The sequence below is a fragment of the Callorhinus ursinus genome, unplaced genomic scaffold (assembly GCF_003265705.2).
Source record: "Callorhinus ursinus isolate GAN/ISIS: 27379988/994484 unplaced genomic scaffold, GSC_fseal_2.0 scaffold10, whole genome shotgun sequence".
Taxonomy (NCBI): domain Eukaryota; kingdom Metazoa; phylum Chordata; class Mammalia; order Carnivora; family Otariidae; genus Callorhinus; species Callorhinus ursinus.
The window spans coordinates 22,700,100-22,714,464 of NW_027397072.1; the positions used below are offsets into that span (position 1 = coordinate 22,700,100).

Here is a 14,365-nt window from a genome sequence, read left to right on the forward strand (position 1 = left end):
TCTCCCAGTCAGCCATGTCAAAAGTGGGGGAGTCTGGGCCCTCTCCAGACCTCTCTACGCGTTGCCATACTTCTGAAAGTGAATCCAACAACCCTGAACTCTGAAAGAATTCTTTCGCTTGGTTCATCAGGGACCAGAGGAAGACCGAGAGGCAGAATCCGAGTTGACGGTAACGCAACTGAAGGAATTGCGCAAGCAGCAACAAATGATGTTGGAGAAGAAGATGTTAGGGGAAGACTCCGATGAGGAAGAAGTGGATACCACTGAAAAGAAGAGAGATACTAGTAATCAAGATGATGAAATGGGCTGCACCTGGGGAATGGGTAAGAAATTAAAATTGCTGCCAGAGGTTAATATTTTAAATTCAGGACTAGTGGTATCCTTAATTGTGTTCTATCATACAGCTTTCATGACTTTTTGAGATACGGGAGACAAATACAATTTGGACATGAGATTACCAAAACCCACAGAGGTTTGTTAAACTTTTATGATGTCAAAAAATTGAATTATGGGCACTATGGATTTCTTTTAATGCGTTTTTCATCACACTCCCTTGTTCAGAACTCTTCCTCAGCACACAACTAACTTACTATTTTTACCATTTAAATATATATAAATATATACATATAGTACTGACCTTGATTATCATCACTGGAGGGGATGGAACTATATTCAATCAAATAACATGGAATGTTCAGTATAGGATAGTCCCTCAGTTTTTTGTACTTTATGTAAATTCCCTGAAATGTGAAATAGCTAATCAGAGAAAGCTTGTCCCTTAGCCAGAGGAATAAATTGAATTTTCCATAATGCCAGACATTTTGGAGGATGGTATTCAGGATCTAGGAATATAAAAAGAAGACAGCCTTAATATGTTGTTGGGAAGACTGGTTAAATATTATGAAATTACTTTTGTAAGTGCAAAGCAAAAGCTAGAAACCGTAAGTATGCCAGAGTAAGCGTTCAGAGAAGGGAGTAATCACTGAGGACTTACACCTGCACTGTCCAATATGGTATCCATTACCTACATGTGGTTATTGGACACTTACGGTATGGCTAGTCCAAACTGACTTGTGCTATAAATGTAAAATACACTCTTGATTTCAAAGACCTAGTGTAAAAAAAGAATGTAAAATATTCATAATATTTTTTACTGATTACCTGATAATAATTTTACCCATTTCTGCTTCTTAATGTGGCTATGAGAAAATGAAAAACTTCTTTTTTAAAGATTTTACTTATTTATTTAGAGAATGGGTGTGAGCAGGGGGAAGGGCAGAGGGAGAGGGAGAGACAGAATCTCAAGCAGACTCTGCACTGAGTGTGTAGTCGGAAGAGGGGCTCGATCCCACAACCCTGAGATCATGACCTGAGCCTAAATCAAGAGTCAGACTGTGCAACCCAGGCACCCTGAAAATGAAAAATGTCATGTATGGCTTTCATTATATTTCTTTTGGGCAACACTGACTTAAAATTTGGAAAAGTTTTTAAATTTACAAACAGACAGGTCTTGAGCTGGAACTTGAAGGAAAGGAAAATTAGCCTCCAGGAAGCTGAGTGTTGAGTATGGTTTTCAGGGCAGAATTGATGATTTTAGGGGAGTAATGAGTAGACCAGTCTATTTGACAGATACGGTAAATATTAAGAAATTATACTGGAGACAGAGTACTAGACCCAGGTGATAGAGAGCAGGAATGCCAGGCCAAGAAGCTTAGATTTTTTTTCCATGGACAATGTGGTAGGTAATTTTGTTTTTAAAATACAATGATGGGGGTGCCTGGGTGGCTCAGTCATTAAGCATCTGCCTTCGGCTCAGGTCATGATCCTAGGGTCCTGGGATCAAACCCCGCATGGGGCTCCCTGCTCCGTGGGAAGCCTGCTTCTCCCTCTGCCACTCTCCCTGCTTGTGTTCCCTCTCTCTCTGTGTCTCTCTCTGTCAAATAAATAAAATCTTTATGTGGTATATATACACAATGGAATATTACGCAGCTGTCAAAAGGAATGAGATCTTGCCATTTGCAACGACGTGGATGGAACTGGAGGGTGTTATGCTGAGTGAAATAAGTCAATCAGAGAAAGACATGTATCATATGACCTCGCTGATATGAGGAATTCTTAATCTCAGGAAACAAACTGAGGGTTGCTGGAGTGGTGGGGGGGTGGGGGGGATGGGGTGGCTGGGTGATAGACATTGGGGAGGGTATGTGCTATGGTGAGCGCTGTGAATTGTGCAACTGTTGAATCACAGATCTGTACCTCTGAAACAAATAATGTAATATATGTTAAGAAAAAAAAAAAGATAGCAGGAGGGGAAGAATGAAGGGGAGTAAATCAGAGGGGGAGACGAACCATGAGAGATGATGGACTCTGAAAAACAAACTGAGGGTTCTAGAGGGGAGGGGGGTGGGGGGATGGGTCAGCCTGGTGATGGGTATCAAAGAGGGCACATTCTGTGTGGAGCACTGGGTGTTACGCACAAACGATGAATCATGGAACACTGCATCAAAAACTAATGTTGTAATGTATGGTGATTAGCATAACAAAAATTTAAAGTAAAAAAAATAGAATCTTTAAAAAAATAAAATAAAATATAATGATGGAGGAAAAAAACAAAAACAAGGTGCCATGAAAACAAGTTTTAATTTGTCACACAATTTAGAAAAACTCAAGATATTTATACTGGTGATTTTGTCTTTGCCCCCTTTTCCCCCACCCCCCACCTTTCTTTTCATGGATAACTGTATATTTATGCAGGCTGAGTGGAAAGTGGGTGTCATTAAGACAGTCTCTTCTATGTCTGTCTTTTCTTTCTTTCCCATATCTTGTAGGAGAAGATGCTGTAGAAGAGGAGGCTGAAGAGAACCCCATTGTCTTAGAGTTTCAGCAGGAAAGGGAGGCTTTTTATATAAAGGATCCAAAAAAGGCTCTCCAAGGCTTTTTTGACCGAGAAGGTATGTAAACAGATTCTGACCCTGCCAGTAAAATGTATCCATAGCAGTGTTGTTTTATAGATCTTCAGGGTACTTAGAAATGCTGTGTTTTATCTGCTGTTCTCCTTAATCAGTTCTTACCCTTGTGGTCGATTGCTTCAGGTTTATTTTGAAAATAGTAAAAGTCTTGTTAGTCTTCCCATCTTGGAAAAAAGGGATTGCCTTTTTTTTTTTTTTTTTTTTTGGTGACTCAGCTCATTTTTCTCAAATGATCCTAAACTTGGGTGGTGGGGAGATTGACCTAACTTCTTAAAATTTTTTGTTTCTAATTCATCTGATCTTTTGTAATTCTTACCCTGGATGTCCACTTTATATGATTTAAAGAATGTTCCCACAGAGGATTGTTTCAATAGAGGTGCTTTGAGAGAATATCTGTGTGTGTGTATGAATATATATATGAATTGGTTGCATTCTGCACTTAATGCTTCTAAAAGTTTTGACAGATTAACAGCTTACATCTACAACTAAAGTGTGAAAGCTGCTATATAGTGGACAAAGCTATTTTTAGAGAGTTGATTATTTTGATCTGAGTTTGCTTTTCTTTGCCTCAAGTTCATCCTAATTTTTTTTTTAAGGATTTATTTATTTATTTTAGAGGGAAAGTGAGAGAGCAAGCAGGAGGGTCAGAGGGAGAGAGAGATTTCCTGAAGCATAGTCCCTGATGAGCGTGGAGCACAACACAGGGCTCTGTCCCAGGACCTTGAGATCATGACCTGAGCCGAAATCAAGAGTTGGCCACTTAATTGACTAAGCCAGCCACCCAGGCTCCCCAAGCTCATCTTAATTTTATTATCAGATGATTATCCATAGGAATAAGAAGTGAAATGCTTTGAAATTTAGTGGTCAGTGTGGTATTGGGAACTTGATACTCATTATTTAACCTTTCCTCTCTTTTCCCTTTGTCTCAACTAGTAGTTTTCAGATGTTATTAAAATTGTTTTGTCTTTCTTCCTCCCACAGGAGAAGAATTAGAATATGAATTTGATGAACAGGGACATAGCACTTGGCTCTGCAGGGTGAGGTATGTTCTGTTCTCATTAATGTCCATTTCTGAAAATTGGTCAATTTCAGGTTATAGACAACAAACCCAAAGAGTAACTTTAGCCTTATTTTTAGGCTTTTCTTGAATTTGGGCCTTGATAATTTGGCACGTGGGGTGGGATGGGTCAGAGGTCTAAGGAAAAGATTTGAAGTCTGACCTTGGTAAGATAGAACGAGATGAATGGAGAGATTAAAAAGGCATGTCAAAAAATGACTATTATCACAGCATATTAGTTTTTTTCATGAGAATTGGAGCTTAGTACTGTGCTGTGATTCCCTCCAAACCAATACAGATTACCTGTGGATGATTCAACCGGAAAACAACTGGTAGCTGAGGCAATTCATTCAGGAAAGAAAAAAGAAGCAATGATCCAGTGTTCACTGGAAGCTTGTCGAATCCTTGATACTTTGGGATTGCTGCGGCAGGAGGCAGGTATGTGGGAACACTTCTTTTACTTGGAAGAAAGAAAGAAAAGAGAGGGGGGGAGAGAGAGGGGAGAGAGATACAAATAGATCGACAGAGGCAGAAAGAAAAAGAAAGAAGAAAGGAAAATTTAACACAGAAGGCAATAAAATATCTCTTTAGGGGGAAAGTGTAAATTGTCTAGAATTCTGTGAAGTGAAAAGAAAAGATTCCTATCTCAATACCCAAAGGAAGCCATTGTTTATATTCTCCTAGACATTTTTTATGAATATAGATGTGTGTTCAGAACTAGATCCTTTAATAAAAAGCGAGCACTCATACACAAATGCATTTACATTACTTATACTCTTTCGTACTTACATTTCTAAAATAAGAATGGATATTATCTATGTGATTGCATTAAATTTATCTCATTTTAAAAACCTGTCTGATTATATCATCATTTACTAATAAAGGCTTATGCTATATTTTTGTTTATTCTAAAATCAGTTTTTATTATTGCAAAGTAACTTATGTATAGTTTAAAACTACCAAAGGCTTGGGGCGCCTGGGTGGCTCAGTCATTAAGCATTTGCCTTCCGCTCAGGTCATGGTCCCGGGGTCCTGGGATCGAGCCCTGCACCGGGCTCCCTGCTTGGCGGGAAGCCTGCTTCTCCCTCTCCCACTCCCCCTGCTTGTGTTCCCTCTCTCACTGTGTCTCTCTCTGTCAAATAAATAAATAAAATCTAAAAACAAAACAAAAAAACTACCAAAGGCTTATAACAAAATATACCTCTTCCTTGCCCTGCCCCTCCTCAGTCTTCAACCTTAGAAGGAAGGCTTTTTAACTCTTTCAGTTACTCCTTTTGGCATTTAAAAATATCCATATTTCCAAAAAGGAAGAGTATGCTACTTTATTTTGAGTCATTTATTTTATTTTATTTTTGTTTATTTATTTTTATTTAAATTCACTTAACATACAATGTATTATTAGTTTCAGAGGTAGAGGTCAGTGATCCATCAGTCTTATATAATACCCAGTGCTCATTACATTACTCACCCTCCTTAATGTCCACCCAGTTACCCTATCCCCCCAACCCCCTCCCTCCAGCAACCCTCATTTTGTTTCCTATGATTAAGAGTCTCTTACGGTTTGTCTCCCTCTCTGATTTTGTCGTTTTATTTTTTCCTCTCTTTCCCTATGCTCCTCTGTTTTGTTTCTTAAATTCCACATATGAGTGAGATCGTATGATAATTGTCTTTCTCTGATTGACTTATTTCGCTTAGCATAATACTCTAGTTCCCTCCATGTTGTTGCAAATAGCAAGATTTTATTTTTGATGGCTGAGTAGTATTTTCATTGTATATATCTATATCTATATCTATATCTATATCTATATCTATATCTATATCTATACCACATCTTCTTTATCCATTCATCTGTTGATGGACATCTGGGCTCTTTCCATAGTTTGGCCATTGTGGACATTGCTGCTATAAACATTGGGGTGCAGGTGCCCCTTCGGATCACTACATTTGTATCTTTGGGGTAAATCCCTAGTAGTGCAATTGCTGGGTCATAGGGTAGCTCTATTTTCAACTTTTTGAGGAACCTCCACACTGTTTTCCAGAGTGGCTGCACCAGCTTGCATTCCCACCAACAGAATAAGAGGGTTTCTCTTTCTCTGCATCCTCACCAACATCTGGCATTTCCTAACTTGTTAATTTTGGCCATTCTGACTGGTCTGACTGGTGTATCTTATTGAGGTTTTGATTTGTATTTCCCTGATGCTGAGTGATGTTAAGCACTTTTTCATATGTCTGTTGGCCATTTGTATGTCTTTTTTTTTTTTTTTTTAAGATTTTATTTATTTGACAGAGAGAGCACACATGCACACCAACAGGGGGAGGGGCAGAGGCAGAAGGAGAAGCAGGCTCCCCGTTGAGCAGGAGCCTGACGCAGGGCTCGATCCCAGGACCCTGGGATCATGAACTGAGCTGAAGGCAGATGCTCGTTCCATTGATCTATAAGTCTGTTTTTGTGTCAGTACCATACTGTCTTGATGACTACAGCTTTGTAATAGAGCTTGAAGTCTGGAATTGTGATACCACCAGCTTTGGTTTTCTTTTTCTATTCCTCTGGCTATTCAGGGTCTTTTCTGGTTCCATACAAATTTTAGGATTATTTGTTCCAGCCCTGTGAAAAAAGTTGATGGTATTTTGATAGGGGTTGTATTGAATGTATAGATTGCTCTAGGTAGCATAGACATTTTAACAATATTTATTCTTCCAGTCCATGAGCGTGGAACGTTTTTCCATTTCTTTCTGTCTTCCTCAATTTCTTTCATGGGTGTTCTACAGTTTTCTGAGTACAGATCTTTTGCCTCTTGGTTACGTTTATTCCTAGGTATCTTAGGTTTTGGGTGCAATTGTAAATGGGATCAACTCCTTAATTTCTCTCTTCTGTCTCATTGGTGTATAGGAATGCTGATTTCTGTGCATTGATTTTATATCCTGTGACATTGCTGAATTCCTGTACGATTTCTAGCAATTTTGGGGTGCAGTCTTTTGGGTTTTCCACATAGAGCATCATGCCATCTGCGAAGAGTGAGAGTTAGACTTGTTCTTTGGTGATGATTCAGGTGCCTTTTATTCTTACTGTTTTCTGATTGCTGAGGCCAGGACTTTTGGTACTATGTTGAACAACAGAGAATGATATTTGCTGTGGGCTTTTCTGTAGATGGCTTTTATGATATTGAGGTATGTTCCCTCTATCCCTACACTGTGAAGAGTTTTAATCAAGAAAGGATGCTGTATTTTGTCAAATGCTTTTTCTGCATCTGTTGAGAGGTTCATATGGTTCTTGTCCTTTTATTTATGTAGTGTATCACATTGATTGATTTGTGGATGATGATCCACCCTTGCAGTCCAGGAATAAATCCTACTTGGTCATGGTGAATAATCCTTTTAATGTACTGTTGGATGCTATTGGCTAGTATCTTGGTGAGAATTTTTGCATCCACGTTCATCAGGGATATTGGTCTGTAATTCTCTTTTTTGGTGGGATCTTTGTTTGGTTTGGGGATCAAGGTAGTGCTGGCCTCATAGAGTTTGGAAATTTTCCTTTCATTTCTATTTTTTTGAAATTACTTGAGAAGAGTAAGTATTAATTCTTCTTTAAATGTTTGGTAGAATTCCTCTGGGAAGCCGTCCGGTCCTGGACTCTTGTTTTTTAGGAGATTTTTGATTACAGCTTCAGTTTCCTTGCTGGTTATGGGTCTTTTCAGTTTTTTATTTCCTCCTGTTTCAGTTTTGGTAGTTTAAGAATTAATTAATTAATTAATTAATAGATTTTATTTATCTGAGAGAGAGGAAGAACACAGAGGGAGAGTGAGAGGGAGAAGCAGACTCCCTGCTGAGCGGAGAGCCTGACGTGGCACTCAATCCCAGGACCCTGGGATCATGACCCAAGCTGAAGGCAGACCCTTAATTGACTGAGCCACCCAGGTGCCCTCAGTTTTGGTATTTTATACGTCTCTAGGAATGCATCCATTTCTTCCAGATTGCCTAGTTTGTTGGCATATAGTTGCTCATAATACGTTCTTAAAATTGTTTGTATTTCTTCGATGTTGGTTGTGATCTCTCTTCTTTCATTCATGATTTTATTTATTTGGGTCCTTTCTCTTTTCTTTTTGTCAAGTCTGGCCAGGGGTTTATTGATTTTATTAATTCTTTCAGAGAACCAGCTCCTAGTTTTGTTAATCTGTTGATCTGTTCTACTGTTCTTTTGGTTTCTATTTCATTGACTTCTGCTCTAATCTTTATTAATTCTCTTCTGCTGCGTTTAGGCTTTATTTGCTGCTCTTTCTCCAGCTCCTTTAGGTGTAAGGTTAGGTTGTATTTCTTGTTTCTTGAGAAAGGCTTGTGTTGCTATGTATACTTCTCTTTCAGGACCATGTTTGCTGCATCCCAAAGGTTTTGAACAGTTGTATTTTCATTTTCATTTGTTTCCATGAATTTTTAAAATTCTTCTTTAATTCTTTAGTAGGATGCTCTTCAGCCTCTATGTATTTGAGTTCTTTCCAGATTTCCTCTTGTGATTGAGTTCCAGTTTCAAAGCATTGTGGTCTGAAAATATGCAGGGGATGATCCCAATCTTTTGGTATCATTGAGACCTGATTTGTAACCCACTATGGATCTATTCTGGAGAAAGTTCCATGTGCACTCTAAAAGAATGTGTGTTCTGTTGCTTTAGGATGGAATGTTCTGAATATATCTGTAAAGTCCATCTGTTCCAGTGTGTCATTCATTTGTTTCCTTGTTGATCTTCTGCTTAGATGATCTGTCCATTGCATTGAGGGGGGTGTTAAAGTCCCCTACTATTATTATATCATTATTATTTTTTAAAGATTTTATTTATTTATTTGACAGAGAGAGACCCAGCGAGAGAGGGAACACAAGCAGGGGGAGTGGGAGAGGGAGAAGCAGGCTTCCCATGGAGCAGGGAACCCAATGTGGGGCTCGATTCCAGGACCCTGGGATCATGACCTGAGCCAAAAGCAGACATCTAATGACTGAGCCACCCAGGTGCCCCTTATTGTATCATTATTGATGTGTTTCTTTAATTTTGTTATTAATTGGCTTATAGTAATTGGCTGCTCCCATGTTAGGGGCATAAATATATACAGTTAGATCTTTTTGTTGAATGGATCCTTTAATTATGACATAGTGTCCTTCCTCATCTCCAATTACAGTCTTTGGTTTAACGTCTAATTTGTCTGATATAAGGATTGCCACCCCAGCTTTCTTTTGATGTCCATTAGCATGATAAGTGGTTTTATACCCCCCCTCACTGTATTTATTTATTTATTTTAAAGATTTATTTATTTGTCAGATAGAGCGAGAGAGCAGAAGCAGAGGGAGCGGCAGGCAGAGGAAGAGGGAGAAGTAGGCTCTCCGCTGATCAGGGAGCCCGATGTGGGACTCGATCCCAGGACCCTGGGATCATGACCTGAGCCAAAGGCAGACACTTAACCAGCTGAGCCACCCAGGTGCCCCTCCACTCCCTCACTTTAAATCTGGAGGTGTCTTTGGGTCTAAAATGAGGCTCTGGCAGACAGCATATTGATGGGTCTTGCTTTTTTATCCAGTCTGGTTCCCTGTGTCTTTTGATTGGGGCATTTAGCACATTTACATTCAGAGTAACTGTTGAAATATATGAATTTAGTGTCATTGTATTACCGGTAAAGTCACTGTTTCTGTATATTGTCTCTGTTCTTTCTGATCTGTGTTACTTTTGGGCTCTCTCTTTGCTTAAAGGATCCCCTTTAATGTTTTTTGCAGGGCTAGTTTAGTGATCACAAATTCTTTTAGTTTGTTTGTCCTGGAAGCTTTTTATCTCTCCTTCTATTTTGAATGACATCTTAGCTGGGTAAAATACTCTTGGCTGCTTATTTTTCTCATTTAGAACCCTGAATATATCATGCCAATCCTTTCTGGCCTGCCAGGTCTCTATGGATAGGTCTGCTGCTAGTCTAATGTTTCTACCCTTGTAGGTTATGGACCTCTTGTCCCGAGCTGCTTTCATTATTTTCTCTTTGTCTCAGATTTGCAAGTTTCACTATTATATGTTGGGGTGTTGGCCTATTTTCATTGATTTTGAGGGGGGTTCTCTTTGCCTCCTGGACTTGAATGCCTGTTTCCTTCCCCAGGTTAGGGATGTTCTCTGCTATAATTTGCTCCAGTATATCTTCTGCATCCGGCTTCTCTTTCCTCTTCTTCTGGGATCCCAATTATTCTAATATTGTTTCGCTTTATGGTATCGCTTATCTCTTGAATTCTTTCTTCATGATTCAGTAGTTCTTTACCTCTTTTTCTTAGCTTCTTTATTCTCCATAATTTTGTCTTCTACATCACTAATTCTCTCCTCTGCCTCATTTATCCTAGCAGTTAGAGCCTCTATTTTTTTTTTAAAGATTTTATTTATTTATTTGACAGCGACACAGCGAAAGAGGGAACACAAGCAGGGGGAGTGGGAGAGGAGAAGCAGGCTTCCTGCAGAGCAGGGAGCCCAATGCGGGGGCTCCATCCCAGGACCCTGGGATCATGACCTAAGCTGAAGGCAGATGCCCAACAACTGAGCCACCCAGGCGCCCCAGAGCCTCAATTTTTAATTGCATCTCATTAATAGCCTTTTTTATTTTGACTTGATTAGATTTTAGTTCTTTTATTACTCCAGAAGGGGATTCTGTAGTGTCTTCTATGCTTTTTTCAAGCCCAGCAAAGTATCTTTATAATCGTTATTCTGAACTCAGTTGGGACATCTTACTTATATCCATACTGATTAGGTCCCTGGCAGTCAGTACTGCTTCTTGTTCTCTTTTTTGAGGCTAGTTTTTCCATCTTGTCATTCTGTCCAGAGAAAAATAGATGAATGAGAGAACAAAATACTAAAATGGCAACAACGACCCCAGAGAAATATACACTAAACAAGTCAGAAGAGGCCCGACACCGGAAAAAAAAAAAAAAGAGAGAGAATATAATCAGACAGGTGAACAGAATAGAGCAATACACTGGATCCTCTGTGTGTTTTGGTCTGTTTGTTAGAAAACTAGACCCCAAAATTGTAAAGAAAGATAAACCTATATATATACAAAATTAAAATTAAATACAATGAAAGGATAGAATGTAACTGTAAAAATGAAAATTAAAAAAGATTTAAAAAGAAAAAGAGTTGATGAAATCAGAAATTGGTTGAAAAAGAAAAGAGAAAAAAAATTAAAATTGAAAGAATCGTAGGGGAAAAAAAGCCATGAATTCTATATACTACTTTCACCTAGTGCTGGAGTTTTGCAGTTACCTATGATCAGTAAACTTGGTTTTAGCCAATGTTCTTGCTGATCTTCTCAGGGAGGGGCCTGTTGTGTTGATTCTCAAGTGTCTGTGCCCCGGCAGAACTGTACCGCCCTTGCCAGGGGGCCAGGCTAAGTAATCTGCTCCAGATTGCTCTGTGTGGCTTTTGTTCCCTGAAGGCTTCCATGCCACTTTAGAGGATGAGAATGAAAATGGCAGCCTCCCAGTCTCCAACCCCAGAGCTGACAGCTGGGGCCCTACTCCTCAGTGGGCCCTTAGGGAAGAGCAGTCAATCACTCCTGTCTCCCTGGTCTCCGTTTACACTCCATGCTCACCTAGCAGGTGACGGATTGTTTCTATTATCAGACACGTGGCCTCCTTTCAATTCTCCAAACCCTGAAGACTCCTGCCGTGTGTGCTCCCGGCGCTCCTCCCAGGGGATGAAGAGCGGGTCTCGCCACAGTTCTGCCACTTGCTGGGCCCCTGTTCAGTTGCTTGACTGTGCTGCAGTTCACGGTTTATGGCAACCTGAGCTAAGAGCCCACTCCTGTGCACGCTGATTGCCCCTGGCTTCCCAGCTCCAATGCCTGGGAACTCTGACACACTTAGGCACCCCCCGTCTCCCTGTGACCCTGGAGATCCTGAGACCACAGTGTCCCAGCTAGGGTCCCGCCCCCACTTAGCCACCTGAGTGATGTCCCTCACCAGAGCAGACTTCTAAATGTGCTAAATGTTTTGTGCTCTGCTGCTGTATCACTTTCTGGTTCCGGCTTACGGAGGCTCCCTTCCCCCATGGTTTATCTTCTGATATATTGCCTCAGATTCACTTCTCCGAAGCTCCTACCTTGCAGAAAGTGGTCGCTTTTCTGTTTGTAGAGTTGCAGCTATTTTCTTAGATTTTTGGTTGAGTTCACAGGTGTTCAGAATGATTTGATAGCTGTCTAGCTATCAAATTGCAGGGACCAGATGAAACTAAGGTCTCCTACTCCTACGCCAGCTTGTGTTACTGACTTTGAGTCATGTATTTTAAAACATTATCTACTGACTTAAATTAGTACTTAGTATTTACATGATTATGTTTATGCAAATATTAGTCGCAACTGAGCAGTTTTTTCTTTTTGTTTTTCCTAAAGTAAATAATTGTGTTTGTTTTTCATGTGTTTGGATTTTATAGCTCTTGGTCATTCTTCTCTCACCTTTTAATAGCCTTTCAGTATGTTTTTCCACATGGTCAGTCACATTCAGTATTAATTGATCAGTTCTGACTCTTTTGAAAACATTTCTCCTGAAGAGCACTATTCTTTTAGGGCTTATTGCTCTCTAGACTTGCTGCAGGACTGACACCTGGGTAGCTCAGTTGGTTAAGCATCTGCCTTTGACTCATGTCATGATCCTGGGGTCCTGGGATTGAGTCCTGCATCGGGCTCCTTGCTCAGTGGGGAGCCTGCTTCTCCCTCTGCCTGCTGCTCTCCCTGCTTATGCTCTCTCTCTCTCTCTCTGAAAAATAAATAAATAAAATCTTAAAAAAAAAGTTGATACAATAGTAGAGGGCATGGGTGATGATAGTTTTCAGTGGATTTCACATCTTTCATTTTTCTTGGTCTACTCTCTTGTTTTGGTGGACATCCTGTAGTGGATTCCTGAGAAAGGATGTATAGCAAGTAAACTTTATAAATTCTCTATTCTGAAAATATAATTATGTTAGCTTTATTCTCAGTTAATAGTTTGGCTGGGAGTAGAATTCTAAATTGGAAACAATTTCCTTCACAACTTTGAAGGTATTACTCTTATCACCTATATCCAGTGTTGCTCTCGTAGTCCAAAACTGTTCAGAATCCTGATCAGTTATATGTCATTTTTCTCCCCTCTCACTAGAAGTATGTTAGAGTTACCCTTTGTTCTCAAGGTTCTGAAACTTAACTATGATGTACCTTTCTGTTAGCCTATTTTCATCCATTTTTCTAGGTACTTATTGGGTCCTTTGGTCTGGAAATCCTTTTTTTTTTTTAAGATTTTATTTATTCATTTTAGAGAGAGTGAGCAGGGTGGGGGAGGAGCAGAGGGAGAGAATCCAAAGCAGACTCTGTGCTGAGCCTGGAGCCTGACTTGGGGCTTGATCCCATGACTCATGAGATCATAACCTGTGCTGAAGTGAAGAGCCGAAGTGAAGAGCTGGAGGCTCAACCAACTGAGCCACCCAGGCGCCCCTGATCTGGAAATCTTTGACAGTTCAGGAACATTTCTGGAATTATGCCATTAATCATTCCATCCCTCTCTGGGATTTTATTTAGATAGTGAACATTTTAGACTGACCGTCTCAAGTTTCTTTTTTTTTTTAAAGATTTTATTTATTTATTTGACAGAGACACAGGAACACAAGCAGGGGAAGTGGGAGAGGGAGAAGTAGGCTTCCCGCTGAGCAGGGAGCCTGACGCGGGGCTCGATTCCAGGACCCTGGGATCATGACCTAAGCAGAAGGCAGATACTTAATGACTGAGCCACCCAGGTGCCGCTTTTCTTTGCTTTTTTATCTCTATATCTTTTTGTTCTTTCTGGGAGATTTCTGCAGCTTTATCTTTCTGTCTCTATTTTGCTATCAAGATTTTAATTTCCAAGGCTCATTTTTGTCCTCGAATATTCATTTTTTTAAAGATTTAATTTATTTATCTGAGAGAGAGAGCATGTGCCCATGAGAGCACAAGTCGAGGGAGGGGCAGAGGGGGGGAGAGAGAATCTGAAGCAGACTCCATGGGGAAGCATAGCCTGACACAGGACTCAATCTCACGATGCTGAGATCATGACCTAAGCCAAAATCAAGTCTCATGCTTAACCAACTGAACCACCCAGGCACCCCTGAATATTCATTTTTAAAAACGTAATATGCTATTGTTGTCTCATGGATTGTAAGTATCTGGTCTCACTGCTAATCTGTGCTGTCCAGGTTGCCTTTTCTTTTTGTTTGTGTGGTCTCTATTCTGCACGTTAGAGGTGTTTCTCAGTGGTGTAGTCCTTGGTTGTAGATTCTTATTTGGGGACAAAAAAGGTGATTGACAGCTTGGATTATATAGGTGGGACTTAC

The 14,365-nt window shown here is 40.0% G+C and overlaps 1 protein-coding gene across 7 annotated transcripts in view; it reads left to right on the plus strand.

Moving 5' to 3' along the window:
- Positions 1-14,365, plus strand: part of SLC4A1AP (solute carrier family 4 member 1 adaptor protein) — a 109,889-nt gene that overhangs the window by 815 nt on the left and 94,709 nt on the right. For all 7 annotated transcript variants that reach the window (XR_012379663.1, XR_012379659.1, XR_012379662.1 and 4 more), the window contains exons 2-5: positions 131-323; positions 2,829-2,951; positions 3,951-4,011; positions 4,325-4,464. Coding sequence is in view for 1 of the 7 variants with exons in the window: in XM_073897174.1 (XP_073753275.1) it covers positions 131-323; positions 2,829-2,951; positions 3,951-4,011; positions 4,325-4,464 (517 nt within the window). In the remaining 6 variants the exon portion in view is untranslated. The remainder of the gene's footprint in view (positions 1-130; positions 324-2,828; positions 2,952-3,950; positions 4,012-4,324; positions 4,465-14,365) is intronic.